This window comes from Phycodurus eques, chromosome 16 (genome assembly GCF_024500275.1).
Source record: "Phycodurus eques isolate BA_2022a chromosome 16, UOR_Pequ_1.1, whole genome shotgun sequence".
Lineage (NCBI taxonomy): Eukaryota > Metazoa > Chordata > Actinopteri > Syngnathiformes > Syngnathidae > Phycodurus > Phycodurus eques.
The window spans coordinates 12,944,916-12,959,371 of NC_084540.1; the positions used below are offsets into that span (position 1 = coordinate 12,944,916).

Below are 14,456 nucleotides of genomic sequence, written 5' to 3' on the forward strand. Positions count from 1 at the left end.
TGTAAAGAAAAGACACTAAGCAACAAGGAGTTTCTTCTCAATGTCCACCACTGGGACTACAGGTGTTTGTGTTTTGACTCTTTGTGGCTGTGCCTCTCAGACACAGTTTAGCAACAGCTCAGTCAGCCTGCATTATTCATCCACAAGCACAATGCAGATAGGGTTACCCTGAGACAGTATAGCAGGGACATTAAGGTGCCCTTTGCAGCAGGGGATACACGCCACACTCTCACAGAGATACTGTCAGAATGAGCATATGATGACATCAAATTAGGATGAAGTCGCAGTAACCAGAAGACCACAGGAGGTCACAAAGCTCTGACAGTGGGTGTGCAAACGCACACAAATGCTCACTCTCGGATAAAAAGGAACGCACCCTTGAGTGCCGAGATACACACCGGCACTTGACATCACTTCTCTTCGCTGACGGAACGTCCCGACAAAGATCGTGTGGCAGCCAAGATGAGGATTCACTGCAGGACTCATAGGACACAATGACAATGGGAGCCACACAAAGGACGACACCGACTCAGTCGCTGGGCCTTTTACTCTCTGTGTGACCCTGCGAATTTACTTACATGACTTACAAAGACAAACAAGGACCAGGAACCCATGTTTTCTTCTGGATGCTACATTTTTGAGGATTCAGGGAACCAAAGGCAAGAAATTTGTATGACAGGGAGAAGGACAATGGCTTCATAATTCATAATTGTACAGTTACATTTAAAGAGCAAACATTTTCATTATTTAAACATAACTGACTTCCAGATTAATCTTTCTTATTCTTTTAACAAACACAGAACATAATTAGTTTTGCTAAGGCTTGACAACATGTTTGAGTGAGTGTTGATGGTTAAGCAAAGTACATTTTTGGATCCAATACTGAAGGACCAAGTTTTTTTTGTTTTTGTTCAAAGCATTGACTGACTTTGAGAAGAGTTTACAGTGTGCAGGGATTCTGGAGTGAAACCTGAAGTAATCGAGAAAAACAAGAGATGAAGAGAGGAGGCTCTCATGACACCAATCAATTTAATCAAAGTGTAGCTACTTGTCTGTACTAGCCGACGTCATGCCATGCAAGAAAGCTGACGCAAAATCGGTTGCCAGGAAAGGCAAGTTGGAGGAGACAGGGAAGGGACTTAAGAACACTAAAAAGGTAGAAAAGGATGACAAGAAAAGAGCAAAGAAAGTGGAGGCAGCCAAGGGAAAGGGTAAAGACTGTGGGAAGAAAGGAAAGGGAAATAAACCTGTCAGTGAGTCAGAGGAAGAATCTGAGGAAGAAGAAGAGAAGTTGAGTGAGAAATCAGATAGTGATGAGAGTGAAGAAGTAGTGGTTGCTAAGGTGAAAGCTCCCCTTGATTTAAATAAAGGTAAAGCGGTTGTTAAAAATACATATAAAGTAACAGTTCTAAAGGCTTCTCAGCCTCCCCCGGGTGATTCACCTTCGTTGGATGATGAGGATGAGGAGCTAGACAAGGAGGAGCCACAAGTGACAAAAAGGATGGATGCAATCAACCTGAAAAATATGAGTGATGGCCAAATCAAGGGAGCATCTAAAGTCCTGATGGGCTTTGCTGCGGAGGGACAGAAAAACATAGTTGCAGGAAAGTTGCAGAAGACAGCTGACGCCAAGTGTCACCTCAAAGGGGCGTCTAAAGTTATCAGCGGCCTCACAGGAAAGGCCTCTCCATTTAGTCTCCACACCAAACAAAAGCAGCCAGAGAAACCCAAACCAAAGAGGAGTCTGAGAAGCACATCCACTCTTTTCATACCTCTCTCCAAGAAAAGGGAGAATCCAATTGCTTCTGGTAAACCTCTTGTAAGCACCACTAAAGTTTTGAATGGCCTTGGGCCTAAATCCACCTCTGAGGAGCAAAAGCCAGGTCCCTCGGGTTTCAAACTTTTAAAAGGACTTGGGCCTAAAGACACCTCTGTTGAGCAAAAGCCTAGTCTGTCGGGTTCCAACCTAGGCAATAAAAAAGAGAACAGTCCAGGCAATTCCACTCCTCCTCCTCCCCCCAAAAAGGCAGTAGACCTGTCCAGTTTAGGGGGGACGGAGAGTATAGCTACAGAGGCAAAGGGATTGGGAGCAAAGTTCAAAGGCATGTTTGGCAAAAAGAAAGTAGGATTAAGGTTCAAGACAAAAGGATGGATGCTAGCGAGGATAGCTGCTGCAACCAACTGGTTGATAGAAGGGTTGCCAAGTACCAAGGGTAGAGGTCAACTAGGGGCATGGGCACACCGTCAAGGACGAAAACGACTGTCATTTACAAACAGAGACAAATTGGGTAGACGTCCTAAATATTACAACCACGCCTCTGATTATGACGAGGAGGAGTATGAATCTGAGGACGATTACCACAATGGGCAGCCAGAGGACTTTGAATACTATGATGACGATAATGAGTGGGAAAATGAGTATGGTTACTATGATGATGATGGCAACTTTTATCCTGATGATGAGTATTATGACGATGGTGATGTGGATTACAACACTTACCCATATGACGAATATGAAGATAATGACAATGAAGAGGTGGAGTATTACTATGGTGATGATGGAAAGCTCTATGCTATTGTGCAAGAGCCATTTGGTTACTCCGACAATGCCATGGAAACTATTTACAACCCATATGAGTCTGAGATGTACGGAAATTCTTACTTTGATCATAATATGGGTGAAGACTTAGTGATCTCAGAGCAGTATGGTATGGCGAGTAATAGGTATGCTGCTCTCCCAGGCTTACCTGTGTATCAAGATTCAATGCAGGGATCTTTAGATGTTGCTGGAGTTCATATCCCTTACCAGCAGCCATACTATGTTGATGGTGGCCTGGCTCCAACAGAAACAGAACATCTATACAGACAGGAACAAATCCCTTTTGCTAATTCTAGTCCTGAGCAGTTCAGGGTCCCTAGGCCTCAGGTTAGATTATTTGGAAAGGAAAGACTGGATGTAGAAACCCTGCCACCACCTCCACCCCCTTCTACTCACATATTTACATCTCTATCACCTGGTTTTGAACTGAGGACTCAAAATGAGCAGTCCCATCCCACTTATATACCAGCACAGACCCACTTCCCAACTGCCAGTAACCACCAACGAGCCCCCATCATACCATATTCACCAACACCTGAGATAATTCAACATGAGCATATACGACTAACTCATCCTACTCACACTCCCCTGGCCACTTCCCCTCATCACTGGTCAGCATTTTCTCTACCACAGTTTCCCACTCAGGTTAATAAACATGCTTACCCACATGACCCATTCAAGTTCCAGATGGAACATATGTCATCAACAGTTCCACATATACAAACACAGAATATTTCATTAGTGCATCCACCACCATATCCCCTAATGTCCGCACCAAAACCAGTGCATGGAATGACCCCCCCTCGATTAGAGAGGTCAGGAATGTCACCAGATCCTATGGACTTTCAACCACACATCCAGCCAGACCACTTTCCCCCTCACTTACAAAGAAGAGACTTTACATACCAATCTCCAATGGCAAGCCAAAGGCCAATCTCTCCACAGAGACAACCAAGCCCTTCTGCATCTCCACAGTTCCATGGAAACGGTGTGTCAGTTATAGCCCAGCCACCTGTAACAGCTGTGAGGAGTGGAATTGGGCTTCAAAGGGTTCAGCCCCGATCCCCACTTCCAAATCCCATAACGTCACCAAGAGGATCTCTGAGAAAGAGAGAAGTCCAGCCCCCTGATCCAAGACTTTCTTTTCGACAACAATCTCATACTACTGGGTCTCCTCATCCCCCTCCCAGAGCACAAAGTAGACAACGAAGAATACAAGTGAGAAAATTTCCTTCTCTTCCTCCATCATCTTCACTAAGAGAGAGCCCACCTCTATCTGAGTGTGCTCACTCTCGCCATCAAACTTTTCAGCCTACCTCCATCTATCATCCTCCCTCTCCTTCCCACTCACGTAACACCAGCCAGCCCCTACCCAACCGCTCCTCTACTCGTAAGTTTAGAGGTGTTTCAGGAAGTCAAAATCATGGTCCCCAGGGGTCTGTGAAACCCTCTCCATCTAACGCCTACTCAAGAAGACGAAGTAGACATGGACTACCTGTTACTCAACCTGTAGCTCCATTCAGGTCCTCTATTCGCAGTGGCCGAGGCACTCCCTCTGGACAAAAGAATGGTGCAGTTGGAGTCCCTACGTTATCAAGGAAATGTTCTCATCCAAGGGACTCAAAACCTCAAGTGGGCTTCCAAAGACCTATTGGAAGGGGACAGCCACTAGTGCGTATGCCCAGAAATCAGTCCTCCCCTTCATTGAGACAATCATTCAGAACACCTCCTTCAAGGCCTCTAGTGTCTCGGCAGCCTTTATTAAAACAGGGTGGTTCTTTTTCTCCTCAACCATTAGGGAATGGGCTCCATAATGGATTGCAATCTCCCCAACCATTTCAGGAATCATCTACCTTACCCTGCCATTCAGCCTATCCTAAGAACCATGGATTATATCCACACTCCTCACTACCTCATAGGACCATGAGTCCCGAGAATGTAGGAGCAACATCTTTTCAACATCCAGTACCTTATCCGATACCACGACCCTCTCAGAATATGAACCATTTGAACTGCACAGCTACTGAGCCAGACACATCCTCATTTTTAACTAATTCTTCTCAAAACCTTAAAGGAATAGGTACCTCATTTCCCCCCTATCAACTTCCCTCTTCTCTACCTTATGCCACCCACCATGCACCCCAAACACTGCAGGAAATTTACCCCCACTCATCTGTTGGGGAGATTGTGGGTGAAGCCCAGAATGGCCAAGAGGTGAGTCAAAATACCCCTCTAGGTCCATCAAAATCTTTAATGCAGGACTCTCACTTGCACAGGGCCTCCTACACATCTCCCCTACAGCCCAATGTCAACCTGGATAACACCTTTCTCTCTCACACACATTCAGCAGTACCCCGTGCCCCATCGACCTCATCCCCCCCACATTTATCCTCTGTTCTGCATAATTCCCAGATATGCAACAAATCTTTTACCTCACCCCTTCAGTGTCATCCCTCTCCCATCGCTCATGCCTCTTCTGCTCAGCAGACGGTCAGCGTTAACTCTTCACTTCTCTCAAGACTTCAGACCAAACAAATCCAAGGATCCATGTTTAACCTCCCAGTTGACACCTTAACAATGCCCCCAAACACTGTAGAAACTCAATTTACCATTGTTGATGGAGTTGATGGAGCTGGTGGCGCAAATCACTTACCCTCTATTCACTCCAGTACTCTGCAGAGCCCAACTTTTCATCATCAACTACCTGGTGGCACCATTATTAACCAAAGTGAACCTGCTGAATCACCTCTTGGACAGTCCCTTTCTTCCCCAGTGTTGTCCTCTGCTTTACCTAACACCTGTTTGCAGCAAAGCACATATCACTTCACTTGTGGCACGCGAGGGACCAGTTCAAAGACCAAATTCACAACCATCCCTGCATCACCTATGCTTTCCTCTGCACTACTTAATCCCAAAGTTAAAAAATCTACTTACAAACTGCCCGAGGGTACTTCAGTTTTGAGAAACAAACCATCTGAGACTTTTACAACCTCTTCTCCCATGCTGTCTTCTGCACTTGCAAATGCTAATGCCCTAACGACCTCTTATCGACTGCCAAACTCTTCAATTAAAATTCAACCGAAGGAAGCGATGAAGAACCCTGAAAGTGCAACCCAAATGCTACCCAGTGCACTGATGAATTATAATCTTAATGAGGTACAGTCTCAGCTTCCAGAAGGATCATCACATAAAATTCAAGCTTCAACATCAATGTCCACTGGGCCTCTCCTCTCTGGTGCATTGCTGAACACCAGCATCCATGGTGCTTCATACAGACTCTCAAAACCATCACTACTGAGAGAGATTGCTTCCACAGGGGCTCCATCCGTTGACCTTTCCAGTGGTCTTTGTAACCCGAAGATCAGTCATCCTACCTACCATTTGCCAACTAATACTTTGATTGCCCAACACCAGTCCTCATCTACACATAAAACAGTTGACCTGTCCAGTGCTTTGTCAAAAAGCACTAAGATTCGCGATGCAAATTTACATCGATCTAACAGCAATATCATGCTTCGACTAGGTACCCCTCGTGTCCCACAGACCCGCTCATTAGATCTCTCCGGTGCCCTACAGAACCCAGTCCTTCAGGGGGTTTCTTATCACCTCCCTTCTACATGTGCTGTAGTGTCACCCCATGTCCATGATTCTGTTCCTGAAAAGCACTGGGCTCAAGGCCCCAGAGTTGAAGTTATGGGCTTGCAGCAAAATATGGATGTATGGGGTGCAGAGAAAGTCTTACCTCATGCGACAGTACAAAACCTCAATAAGTGGTCCATGTATGGAGAAGACAAGATAATTGACCACCAGCACTTGATGGCTCAGCAAAACATGGGGCATAAACCAGTGGTGTGTAATCTCAGCAGGGAAGGGGAACCTCAGGGACCATGGTTTGACAAGGTAAATGTTATTGACAGCTCATCCACTCTAAATATGTATTTGTGTACATTTAAGGTCTTTAAGAACAAAATGTGATGAGAATAAACAATCCTTTTACCGGTGTGTCCTTTATAAAAGCATGACTTTCTCCCCCTGTCTTTGTGATTGTTATTTCAGATGTACTCAATCAGAAGCCTGCCCACAGTAACTCACCGGGAGCAACGAGAGGAAGATGGCATTGAAGACATGACAGAGCTTGAGTAACAATTTCATACACAGTACTCAAAATTCCCCCAACTCAGCAATGAATAGACAAGGCAGAACACACTTAAATTGAGCACAAATAAACAAGAACAAAACAGAACAGTAGTTGGCTTGTTTTTTGCAATATATGTTATTGACATTATCCTTATCTTATTGTTTCTTCTTTCATTAGGGAGATGCAAGATGATGCTGTTCTTCTTAATCTAAAAACAAGGTTTGAACGGAATCTTATTTATGTAAGTGTCACATTCATTTATTTTGAGATGGCATGTTCCATTCAAAAGTTCCATAATTTATATGCTTGTATTAAGTGTCACTTTCGTCCCCCTCCCCACCTTTCAGACCTATATAGGCAGTATTCTGGTTTCTGTGAACCCTAATAAGATGTATAACATCTATGGGACAGACATGGAGTTGCAGTACAAGGGTCATGCCCTGGGCGAGAACCCTCCGTAAGTCACTGTCTCAACGGGTTCGCAAGTGGTTAGGAATCAACACATGAAATAGGTTATAGCATCTTCTTGCCAAAGTGACACTTCTTTCTTTTGCAGACATTTGTTTGCTATATCAAATGCTGCTTATACAAAAATGGTGGATGCCAAACATAATCAGGTCATAATTATCAGGTAATAGATTGACTGACTCTATACTCATCTCACAAATAAACAGTTTTAATGGCCCTTCGCAGTCATTGCTCAGATGTGCAAACCAAGATGTGTATGTATGACAGTTTTCAATCAGCCTGATTTTATTGCTGTACATTCCCTTTAATTCCTATTAATCCTCATTTATTAACATGGGAAGGTTGTAACTAAAGTCACGTTTACAATAGTGTCCTTATAGTGTATACCAGTGATTCCCAACCAGTGTCCCGTGGCAAACTAGTGTCCTGCGAGAAATTATCCGGTTTCACTTAATTTGTCTGAAAATAGTTATTCATTGCAAATATATCTTTGTTCATCTATCCATGCTAGGGATGTATAGTGACAGGGAGAACTATTTTAATGCTCTTCCACGAGATGACAGAAGGTACAATAAACCTGTGTTACCACCTGTGGCCATTCATACAACAATAAGTCTTACTGCAAGTATATCAGCTTTGTGTTCAATACACTGGCCCAGATTTGAGTCACTCAGTCACTAAGTTAGTGACTTACCAAATTTGTGAATAAATTGAGACAAGATCATCATTATCTTAGTATGCATACTTTTTGTGTCATTTTTATTTGGTGGTGTGCTGTGAGATTTTTTTCTAATGTAAAATGGGTGCCTTGTCGAGAGCACAGCTGGGGAAACACTGCCGTATATGGTGCTGAGCATGGCAGTTACTGGTTTTACTGTTTTTCAGTGGGGAGAGCGGGTCTGGGAAAACAGAGGCCACCAAACTTGTCCTTCGCTACCTTGTAGCTTTGCATCACACATGTGATCTTGCCCAACAGGTATGCATGTAAACTACTGTGACACGTGAAAGCACACACGCACGCACGCACACCCACACACACAAACCCGTTCATTAATCCTAACTTGAATGATGACTAATACCCTTGTATGTGTTTTTTTTCAACCTGGGCACAGATTGAGGTAGTACCGTATAAGGTTCCCTGCATGTTTTGTTCTACTGTATATATTATCAAACCCATCTTCACGTGCGCCATTACCATCAGAGTTGCTGTGTTTTGCTGTGGTGTGCTTAAATGTCCCCATATTTATATCCATTAATTATAATTAATGAAGCAGCTAAAGTTAAACTGTGGTGGTAAAATACTGCATTTTCACATCATCATCCAGTAGTGAGATGTTTAAATGCTGTGTGTTTGAATGGCTGCTAGATACTTGAGGCAGCTCCTCTGCTGGAGTCATTTGGAAATGCCAAAACTGTACGGAATGATAATTCCAGTCGCTTCGGGAAACACATGGAGGTTTTTATGGAGGAGTGAGTATAGCAGTTGTGCAAACATTCTTGGTCTTAGCACCCTGCAGCTCCCTTTTCAACTCTTCATTATTTCCTGCCTAGTGGTGTGATCAGTGGTGCCATAACTTCTCAGTATCTTCTGGAAAAGTCTCGTATCGTCTTCCAGGTGATGCATGCAAATACATCATCAGGTGACTTACTTTCATAGCTTATTGAAGGAGGTGTTTAAGGAAATCTTTCTTCTCAGGCCAAAGATGAGAGGAACTATCATATTTTCTATGAGATGCTGGCAGGTCTTCCTTCTCAGCAGAAGCAGACTTTCTATCTCCAGGAGGCTGAGACCTACTATTACCTCAACCAGGTGGGCCACACTTTGCTGCAATATCTGGCGATCTTTCTTAGGTTTCTATAAAATTTTAAAGGGGAAGGAAACCCAGTAGAGTATATCATTGGGTCATTTTGCGCTTTCTTGTTTCCCTCACAGGGAGGGGATTGTGGGATTACAGGAAAGGATGATGAAGAGGACTTCCAGCATCTGCTTGTTGCCATGGAGATCCTTCACTTCACCTCAGACGACCAGTCGGCCATTTTTAGAGTTTTGTCTTCCATACTGCACTTGGGCAACGTCTACTTTGAGAAATATCAGGTCATGTTTCCATGGAGATTTTCATACAACTGGATAATTATGATGTGATACAGACGGCTTGAAACCTAATTTGTGATTTTAAATGCAACAGAAAAAATACGCTCACTGGCCAAAATATTAGGTACACCTGCACCAGTGTCTAGTGAGATTCAATACAAGAACTGTAGCAAAGATTATGCCTTTTTAAAGACGTTTTGTTTTGATTGACACCGTCAGAGAGGTTTCCTTTTAAAATCCATCCAAACCATTAATACTTCACAAAAATGCAATTTAACAGGATGGAACTGTGCCACGTACATCATGGAGCAGTTCAGAATTATTCAATCTAATAATAAACAAAAAAAAAATGAAATACCTGAATAACACCAGAAATCCTGAATATTAGACGTATTAATGTGTACAGATAGCTACAGAGGTCTTTTGCTAGTCAAAGTTGGCTGCCTCAAATTTTGCTCTCTGACCAACCAATCAGATGACAGAAAAATGCTGATGTCATCAGGCACCAGCGCTCTGGCCTTGTGAAGACGAATTTGAAATCTGAGAAACGAACAGTCCCATATAGTTTACTGAGCTACATATTCGGAATGCGCTGGGCAGATTAGATTTACATGGCAACGCATAGAGGCTGAAATCTGATTGGACAAAAAAAAAAAAAACCTCAACATCCACATGGGAATAATAACACAATTTTATAGAACAAATATTAGAATTTAGTTTTTAAATGTAGGTCAGTGCTTCTGATAGTGTTTAGTGCACCAGAGGCCTTGCTGTCCACAATGGGCCACCACTGGGGTAAGTAATATAATACTAGACAGCTCTCAATATGAAACCACCACAATAAAAAGAAAATAAAAATAATAATTGATACGTCTCTAGCAGTGTCATTAAAAACAGATGTGCAGAATTTTGTAGATTGTGCGAGTGTACCCATTAAATGTCTGCTGAGTGTAAACTAGTCTTTGTAATAAGACTTGTTTCCCCTCTGCTGCACTGTAGGCTGACGGCCAGGAGGTGGCAACAGTGGTGAGCGCTCAAGAGATCAGGGTAGTAGCAGAACTGTTACAGATCTCTCCAGATGGCCTGCAGAAAGCCATCACTTACAAAGTCATGGTCAGTATTGAAACTTGTTTTCTTTGCATTTTCAACATCTCGTACAGGATGTATTCATGTTTGCCACACACCTGCAAGTTATGTCTTTTGATTTGACTGGATCTTATATTGTATTGTCACTGTTAGTATAAGGAAACTGGACTACATCAAAATCTTGCTGAAAGTTCTTATTTACATCATTGCATTGAGGTGTTGTGGGACATTTGCCTCTCGACGGCTCCATTAGATAAAAATAAAATAAAATAAATAAATAGTCGTGGCGGCGGCACGGTGGACGACTGGTTAGAGCGTCTGCCTCACAGTTCTGAGGACCGGGGTTCTGTGTGGAGTTCGCATTTTCACCCCGTGCCTGCGTGGGTTTTCTCCGGGCACTCCGGTTTCCTCCCACATCCCAAAAACATGCATAGTAGTTTAATTGACAACTCTAAATTGCCCGTAGGTGTGAATGTGAGTGCAAATGGTTGTTTGTTTATATGTGCCCTGCGATTGGCTGGAAACCAGTTTAGGCTGTACCCTGCCTCCTGCCCGATGATAGCTAGGATAGGCTTCAGCATTCCTGCGACCCGAGTGAGGCTAAGCGGATAAGAAAATGGATGCATGGATGGAAATAGTCATGGCGTAGTGCAGTCACGGTGGCTTAGCCCATTTCTCCTACTATACAACCTTGGTTTCATGGGTCAATAACACATTTGGGAGATTTTGTTATAGTCTGATGAAACCAAGGTTGAAGTATGTTTGGCACAAACATGACACTGCTCATACCCAATGAAGCATGATGGTGGCAGCTGCATGCTTTGGAGCTGTTTTTTCTTCAGGAAGTAGGGCCTTAGACAAGGTGGAAGAAATTATGATCACTTTAAAATATTAGTCAGCGTAACCACAAAACCTTCAGTCTTCTACTAGTAAGCAAAATAAATGTCAGGAAAAGCCTACTAGAACAGCCAAACTTTATGTGGGTTTAATCAGACGCATTTCAAATGGTTGCAGATGGATGCTGACTCCCATTTAACATGAATTTAAATATGATTTGTTGTTTCAGAGCACAGCCGCATCCCCAGTTATGAGGGTATGCACTATGCACACTTATTTCAGTTGTTTATTTTTACTTACCCTTTAAAAAAATAATGTCTTTCAATTGAGTTCTTATTTATTCATTAATCCACTGACCTTGTCTGCCTCTTGTAACTGAATCACTTTGTACAACAGAACTGTTGCACGTTAACTACTTGCTGATCAAGTAACTACAGATAGTCGCCCTGCAAATAACATTGATTAGTCAGCCCTATCACTTACATAAGATCTACTACTACTACTACAACACACACTTAGGTTGTAGTAACTATGGCTTGTTTACAGTAATGTGTTCTTTCTTTATTGGATTTGGTGAGTGATGCTAGTGGAACAAATGATAAATGCTGTCATAACTCTGTCATTGTTGTTTGTTAATCAATAGGATGCTTCAAAAACAGTTAAAGTGATACATCCTGTGCACTCAAGCATTTCATGTAATCTACAAATACTTTTTTGGGGAGGAAAAAAATAAAATTCTCTCCACCCTAATTTTGGATATTGGGATCAGTTACCTTTAATGCGGATGCTCAACCTGTTGACTCCTTTTCATCACATATACACTGCATACTGTACAGTACACTGTATGTATATACATAAATGACACATCCTCCTCTGTCTTCACAGGAGACGATGAGAGACAAGATATACACGCCGCTGACTGTGGAAAGCGCTGTAGATGCCAGGTGATACACAGTCATTTACCCAGCATGCTTTTCTTCCACTGTTACAGTAGTCCATCACATGACCATAAATGGCCATAATTAGAAGCAATGAGCTATTTAGTTTCTGGTAAACTCATATAATTCATTTAGGCACTAAAAACAAGTCATAAGAAGCCCCATATTCTGTCTGATTTGTTGTCTAAAATCATTTTTTAAATTTTCTTTTAACCTCCCTGACCACTCTATTCTGTTCTCTAGAGATGCGGTTGCCAAGATCTTGTACTCGCTGCTCTTTCACTGGTTAACAGAGAGGGTCAACGCTCAGGTGTATCCTCACCAACATACTCTTTCCATTTCCATCCTGGACATATATGGATTTGAGGTTAACTACTGTAATCTTCTCGTGTGAGCTTTTGTGTATAGGGAAGATATGCATCAACTTCCTAAAGCAGACATTTTAGATGACAAGTCATGAATGACCAGCTGTGACCATTCCGTGTGTGTGTGTGTGTGTGTGTGCGTGTGTGTGTGTGACAACAACAGGATTTGGCATACAACAGCTTCGAGCAGCTGTGCATTAATTATGCCAACGAGTACCTGCAGTTCTTCTTTAACAAGATCATTTTCCGGGAAGAACAGGTAAGTCGCTTGCAGACCGCAAACAACTCATTGGGTAATTGGAAGTGTTAATCCAAAATGTAGGCTATCTTGCACAGAACAGTTATGTGATTGTCATCTAGGAGGAGTACAGCAGGGAGCAAATTCCGTGGCAGGACATTCCATTTAATGACAACCAGCCCTGCATCGACCTCATTGCCGCCAAGCCTCATGGCATACTGAGAATCCTGGATGACCAGAGCTGTTTCCCACAGGTGAGCGAGAAGAAACGCTTATGCATATTTCTGCCAGACTTTTTTATTCTGCAAGTCCCTCTTCTGGTGTGTTCATAGGCGACAGATCACACCTTTCTCCAAAAGTGTCACTATCACCATGGCAACAACCCATTGTATGTGAAGCCAAAGATGCCCCTCCCTGAGTTCACTATCAAGCATTTTGCTGGACGTGTCACCTATCAGGTACATTGATCAGAATCAGTTTATAGACACACAATGACACTCAGTTTATTAGGTGCACTCAGTCTAATAAGATTAAGCACAATCAAAGAATCTGCCTAAAAACCATCTATCAGTTTTGATTGACACAGTCAGAAAGGTATTAACCCCTTAATTCCAATTGTGTACTTTTTTAGCTTTGTGTAATAATTATTATTGTACAGAGTGGTCCATAGTTTCTATACTTCTGTACTTATTATGTTCTATAGTTCATATACCCTAAAAAGATGTGTTTGATGATTTCAATATTTTTCCTATGAATGGAAACGTGTGTCCCATCCTGTTTATATGATATATTTTATTTCATTTTACATTGTCTATGTGTACTGTTAATATCTTTACTCTGACAATCTACACTATCCTTGGCAAGTTTCTGGAAACAGGATCTGTTCTTGACAAACCACGCAGTGGAAGTCTTGCTATTACAACCACAGACTTCAGGTTGTTGAAAATTATAATCTTCTGCTCGAAGCCTTTGAACAATGTGAAGCCAGTACGAGTAAAGCTTTATTGTTTACAGTTTGGCTATAGTTTAGTTATAGCTTTATAGTTTTGTTGATGCTAAGTTCCAGTGTAGCCCTCATGATAGACCTCCCCTGGCTTTGCGCGAACGCCTGCTCTAGCAGTGTGGTCTTTTCATCAGTGGTGGTAGCAGCAGGACTTCCGCTAAATGGTATGTCAGCAACAGATCATATTTCAAGAAACTTGCCATGGATAGCGAAAATTATACTTTGCACTGGAGCAGTGTAACGGCCATAAAGCTTCTCAAATTGGCACTGAATTGAAGTCGGGTCCAGAAAAACTAATTTTGCAACGCTGTTCCAATGTCAATTGGCGAGCGTCAGTGAAGGAATGATATACTTACAAAACATGCAAAGTTTATATTGACTTTTGGAGCACCTTGTATGCAATCACCTAATCACCAGTAAATATGTTTTACTGGATTCTACATACATCACCCTTTATAAAGGGTGATGTATGTAGAATCCTATATCTATCTGGTTAGATTCTAACTGGATTCAATTAGCTGTTTTACCATACCTGTGTACTGACAATAAATACATCTGAAATTGTATTATGCCAGTATATTACTTAAATTTTTATTGTATGTTATTTGATTGACAATTTATATCATTACAACATCATTATTTTTCTTGCTTATTGGTTGGGAAAAAAAAGACTAGGTTACCAAATATGATTC

General features: G+C 42.2%; 1 protein-coding gene across 1 annotated transcript in view; it reads left to right on the forward strand.

The window, feature by feature from the left end:
* Window positions 1–1,069: 1,069 nt before the first annotated feature.
* myo15aa (myosin XVAa) overlaps window positions 1,070–14,456 on the forward strand; it is a 42,300-nt gene continuing 28,913 nt past the window's right edge. The window contains exons 1-16 of the mRNA XM_061700934.1: window positions 1,070–2,926; window positions 6,656–6,738; window positions 6,915–6,978; window positions 7,085–7,194; window positions 7,294–7,368; window positions 8,091–8,181; window positions 8,572–8,675; window positions 8,757–8,820; window positions 8,902–9,015; window positions 9,139–9,300; window positions 10,297–10,410; window positions 12,106–12,164; window positions 12,402–12,525; window positions 12,687–12,782; window positions 12,884–13,015; window positions 13,094–13,219. Of these exons, the coding sequence (XP_061556918.1) occupies window positions 1,070–2,926; window positions 6,656–6,738; window positions 6,915–6,978; window positions 7,085–7,194; window positions 7,294–7,368; window positions 8,091–8,181; window positions 8,572–8,675; window positions 8,757–8,820; window positions 8,902–9,015; window positions 9,139–9,300; window positions 10,297–10,410; window positions 12,106–12,164; window positions 12,402–12,525; window positions 12,687–12,782; window positions 12,884–13,015; window positions 13,094–13,219 (3,375 nt within the window). The remainder of the gene's footprint in view (window positions 2,927–6,655; window positions 6,739–6,914; window positions 6,979–7,084; window positions 7,195–7,293; window positions 7,369–8,090; window positions 8,182–8,571; window positions 8,676–8,756; window positions 8,821–8,901; window positions 9,016–9,138; window positions 9,301–10,296; window positions 10,411–12,105; window positions 12,165–12,401; window positions 12,526–12,686; window positions 12,783–12,883; window positions 13,016–13,093; window positions 13,220–14,456) is intronic.